The sequence below is a fragment of the Poromitra crassiceps genome (genome assembly GCF_964638095.1).
Source record: "Poromitra crassiceps genome assembly, chromosome: 1".
NCBI classification, from domain to species: Eukaryota; Metazoa; Chordata; class Actinopteri; order Beryciformes; family Melamphaidae; genus Poromitra; species Poromitra crassiceps.
This window is the reverse complement of record NC_139623.1, coordinates 30,108,178-30,112,559: the sequence shown is the minus strand read 5'-3', so window position 1 is coordinate 30,112,559 and position 4,382 is coordinate 30,108,178. Positions and strand designations below refer to the sequence as shown.

The 4,382-nt window shown below is 41.9% G+C and overlaps 1 protein-coding gene across 1 annotated transcript; it reads left to right on the top strand.

The window, feature by feature from the left end:
• Positions 1 to 1,050: 1,050 nt before the first annotated feature.
• On the top strand, positions 1,051 to 3,549 carry mogat3b (monoacylglycerol O-acyltransferase 3b; the record flags this gene model as incomplete). The annotated part of the gene is made up of 7 exons (XM_083639208.1): positions 1,051 to 1,132; positions 1,400 to 1,507; positions 1,585 to 1,655; positions 2,362 to 2,566; positions 2,834 to 3,008; positions 3,126 to 3,310; positions 3,395 to 3,549. 7 exons carry the CDS (start codon positions 1,051 to 1,053, stop codon positions 3,547 to 3,549), a joined length of 981 nt encoding a protein of 326 aa, XP_083495334.1.
• Between the last annotated feature and the right edge of the window lie 833 nt (positions 3,550 to 4,382).

Sequence of the window (4,382 nt, the reverse complement as noted above, 5' to 3'; positions counted from 1 at the left end):
GGAATTGACACTGCTTTAGAATACAGCCCACACCCCTGTAGTTAAACTGTAGTTACTAGGTAAGTATGAGGGAATTGACACTGCTTTAGAACTGCTCGTAATTAGGTAGTAACTACAGGCGCACGGGCTGTATTCTAAAGCAGTGTCAATTCCCCCATACTTACATAGTAACTACAGTACAGGTGTGGTACCCTGTACTTACCCTGTAAGTACAGATTTGGTACCCTGTACTTACAGGGTAAATTCACTTCTTGTACCCCATACTTACCCTGTAAGTACAGGTGTGGTACCCCGTACTTAACCTGTAAGTACAGATTTGGTACCCTGTACTTACGGGTTAAATTCACATCTTGCACCCCGTACTCACCCTGTAAGTACCCCATACTTACCATGTAAGTACCCTGTACTTACCCCATAAGTACCCCATACTTACTGTGCAAGTACCCTGTAAGTACCCCGTACTTACCCTGTAAGTACAGATTTTGTTACCCTGTACTTACAGGGTAATTTGTGCGCTGTATTCTAAAGCATTACCCAAATTCCTTACAACTAATGTTGTATGGCAATTAAGTATTGGATCTTGTCACTTCTGTCACTTTGACATTGCTTACTTGTGTGTCAAAGTAAGGGGGGAGTGGATGTGTTATCAGTAGCCCTACTTTAACTGGTCAAAGTGCATACTGCACATTGAGCTTGTCCAGAACTGGTGATTCTGCATCCACTGACATCGACTCGGAAATATTACAATAAGGTAAAGTGCGAGTTAGTGAGTTAATGATCTTTTTTTGTGTAGCCGATAAAGTGAGTTATCTAATTTGGCAACTGCATGTCATGCATGTTTTTTTTCCTTACTGAGAATTAAGGCCACAAGTGTGGATTACTAATGCAATCAAACCTTCATAGAATATCATTATCTTCTCAGATATGGCAAGTTTTGAAACTTCTACAAGCAAATGTCATTTATCTACACATTACCTTTAAGACATGAAATCACGGCTCAAAATGTTATCAGTGGCTGAAAATTGATGGTACGGCCTGCAGGTTGCTGAAATGATGCAAGAAAAAACTCAGTGGAAGGCGTTTTTAGAGACCATCAGTGTTCTGCAATGGGTACTAACCTTCCTCCTCTTAGGTAAGACACATCATACTTACTATGTCTGAGAGTGTCTGTGTGAATACTATAATGTCAATGGTGCACCTTACACCATTTTGCTATAATTAGAATGGTTCAGCTGTTAATTTACTCCAGAAGCCTTTCACTGCAGGCTGCTGACAGACTGGCTGCCAAGCAACATTATATTCACATTTGCAGTTGCTCTCATTTATCAAATCTCTTGCATCCCTTACATGTGGACTCTCTAACTTACCAACACACCATTATCCACACCCTTTACTTCAGGAGTGGCTTGTATTGTGTTGCTGGTGTATCTTATGTTTACCTCTCTGTGGCCGCTCTCCACTGCGTGCTTCATATGGCTGGCGAAGGACTGGAAAACCCCTGAAAGAGGTAAATAAATTGCCATCGACCAAGTACAGATTATAATGTCATCATTTTGCATACAAGTTCACTTCTGTCACCATTAGGGGGCAGGAGAACAGCATTTGTGAGGAACTGGAGAGTATGGAAGCACCTCAGAGACTATTTTCCAATCAAGGTAAAGTGATGACTGGATTTCTGACAGATTCATCATGTTGTACAGCTTTGACAGTGGCATCAGATTTAGCTTTTATTTCACCACATAGAACCTGGTAGACTTTCAGTTTGCCAGACAAATGGAGATAAGCAATAGGCTTTTTAAATCACATATTGATCCATTTTGATTGCCTGGACCTGCCCCCCTGTATTGCTGCCTGTCACACCAATTTTTAAAAGTGGGTGCGGCAGTGATGAGAATTACTTCTTACTTATTTTAAAACAGTAGCCTTATGAGACAAACACCTTACACAACAGTCTGAATTGGACAAATGTTAAATACTCTCTCTCTCTTCAATAATCTCCACTCTACTGTATTTTCACACAAAAAAGCACACCAGCTGTCCTCATCAGTTACATCAATAAAATAACAATTATATTGATTGGGGAATAGAGAACATTTTAACAGCCTGTGCTTATTCATTCTTTTTTACTCAGGTTCAGTTTAACTGATTTGTTAGCAGGCTCACAGTATAAATAAATATTGGTGTTTTTTTCTGAAACTGATTATTATCTGCTGATGTTATTTAAAAGCAGGGTACATGACAATGAATGTGGACACCAAGAAGACTAGCTATTCCCTTGGTGACAGCTAAACTGAACTGTGGGCAGAAATGATATATACAGTATATCCCGCCCCCTCCTCTTGTCTCAATCTTCTTGCTCAGCTGGTGAAGACAGCTGATCTGAATCCAAACAAGAACTATGTGTTGGGCTGTCACCCGCATGGCATCATGAGCGCCGGAGCCTTCACCTGTTTCAGCACAGAAAGCTGTGGCTTCACTGAGGCCTTTCCTGGGGTGCGCTCCTGCCTGGCTATACTGACTGGCCTCTTCAGGATACCACTCTACAGGGAGTACATCATGGGTGCAGGTATCTACAACAAGTTAAAAGGACTGGACTATTCCACCTCTGTGTGATTAGCAGTTTATGGCAGCTCAGAAACAAGTAGATAGTATAGGTTTGGTAAAAACAACTGATAAAGAATCAAGAGCGGTGCAAAAGGACAAGAATAATGGCAACCTCTGGCAAGACCTATGCCCAGTCACAAACCACCAAGGCGTGACTGCAAAAACCCATACTTGCCCCAGGTGGAGCTCAGGGTTCCACCTGCTAACTCTTCCCTATTTCTCTGACTAGGCCTCTATCCGGTCAGCAAGCCCAGTCTTGTTCACCTCCTTTCAAAGAGTGGCAAAGGAAACGCAGTGGTGATCGTGATCGGGGGAGCGGCAGAGTCTCTGGTGTCCTCACCTGGAGTCAACACAGTGGTCATGAGGCAGAGGAAGGGCTTTGTCAGGGTGGCCCTCGAGTTTGGGTGAGAGCATGCAGGGACACAAACCAAACGGCATAACTGTACTCACACAACATCATGACATCTCCACTGTAACAAGCAGAGCAGTACTGCACCATCATGTTGACCTCTCCTCCTCAGAGCCGATCTGGTGCCCGTTTACTCATTCGGGGAGAATGAACTGTTCCGCCAGGTGATTTTCTCAGAGGGCAGCACAGGGCGGAAGCTACAGGATCTGTTCAAAAAGATCATGGGTTTCGCGCCCTGTCTGTTTGTCGGTGAGCGCTTTGCATTGCTGCCCTACAGGACTCCCATCACTACTGTTGGTGAGTAATTCATTCTTCTGTGGAAAGGCCTAACTATAGCTCATTCTTCCCAACTGATTTTTTGTAATATCTCCCTATTCCCAGTGGGAAGTCCCATCTCAGTGCCAAAGCGTGTTTCACCTACTGAGGAGGAGGTGGACCACTACCATAGCCTTTACATGGAGGCCCTCTCTAAGTTATTCCATGAACACAAGGTCAGCTGTGGACTTTCCCAAAGTCATGAGCTTCGGATCATTTAACGTCTACTCCCATACGAACATTGTAAATTACTTACTATTTTTTTGCCATGCTGCCATCAATGGGACTACTTGAATGAGAGTTTACAGTCTGGACGATGTGGTGACAAGTTTGCTCTTAAGTATACAGATCCATCAGGTTTCTTGGTTCATAACTTCTGTCTGCATTTGAAAATGTCTAACATGAATATGTGGCTTAAACAACTGTGTATGTTGTTTGCAAAACAGTGAAAAGAAGAAATGTTATGGTATGCTATGTGAGTCAACTACATGTACAGTACTCCAAAACTTATTTCAAGTATTCACACAAATCTGCATACCTTTGATAAAAACTAAAACAGAAAATAACTTTTCTCACATGTCAAACCATGGTTTCATATTACTTTTAGTTAGTGGTACAAGAATAAGGACAGTGTTATAGAATTGTTTTTTCTAGGTGTACTTTCATGACACATGTATTTCAGATCAAAACAATAATGAGATGAAGTTTGTGCCACAATGTTTACCTCTAGTTTGGTTTTGTTATCCAACCTGCAGAAACAAGGGATTGATGCATTTCTTCTGACTAGTAGCTCAGCCTCAGAGATGTGGGTCAGTAGCAGACCCAGGAAGTAATGCTGTTAGTCATGAGAAAAGGGCCAACAAGCGATTTGCAAATATGATATACTCTCAGTTAGATCAAAGCTTGAGACTATTATAGCTCATTCCACTGACAAAGTATGAGGAATTAATGCCATTTATAATGTATGGCTACCAGCTTGGTTTACAAAGTGATTCACCCTTATTCACTTGTTGTTGAGCTTTGACATTGATAGCTAAACATGAATATAATCATC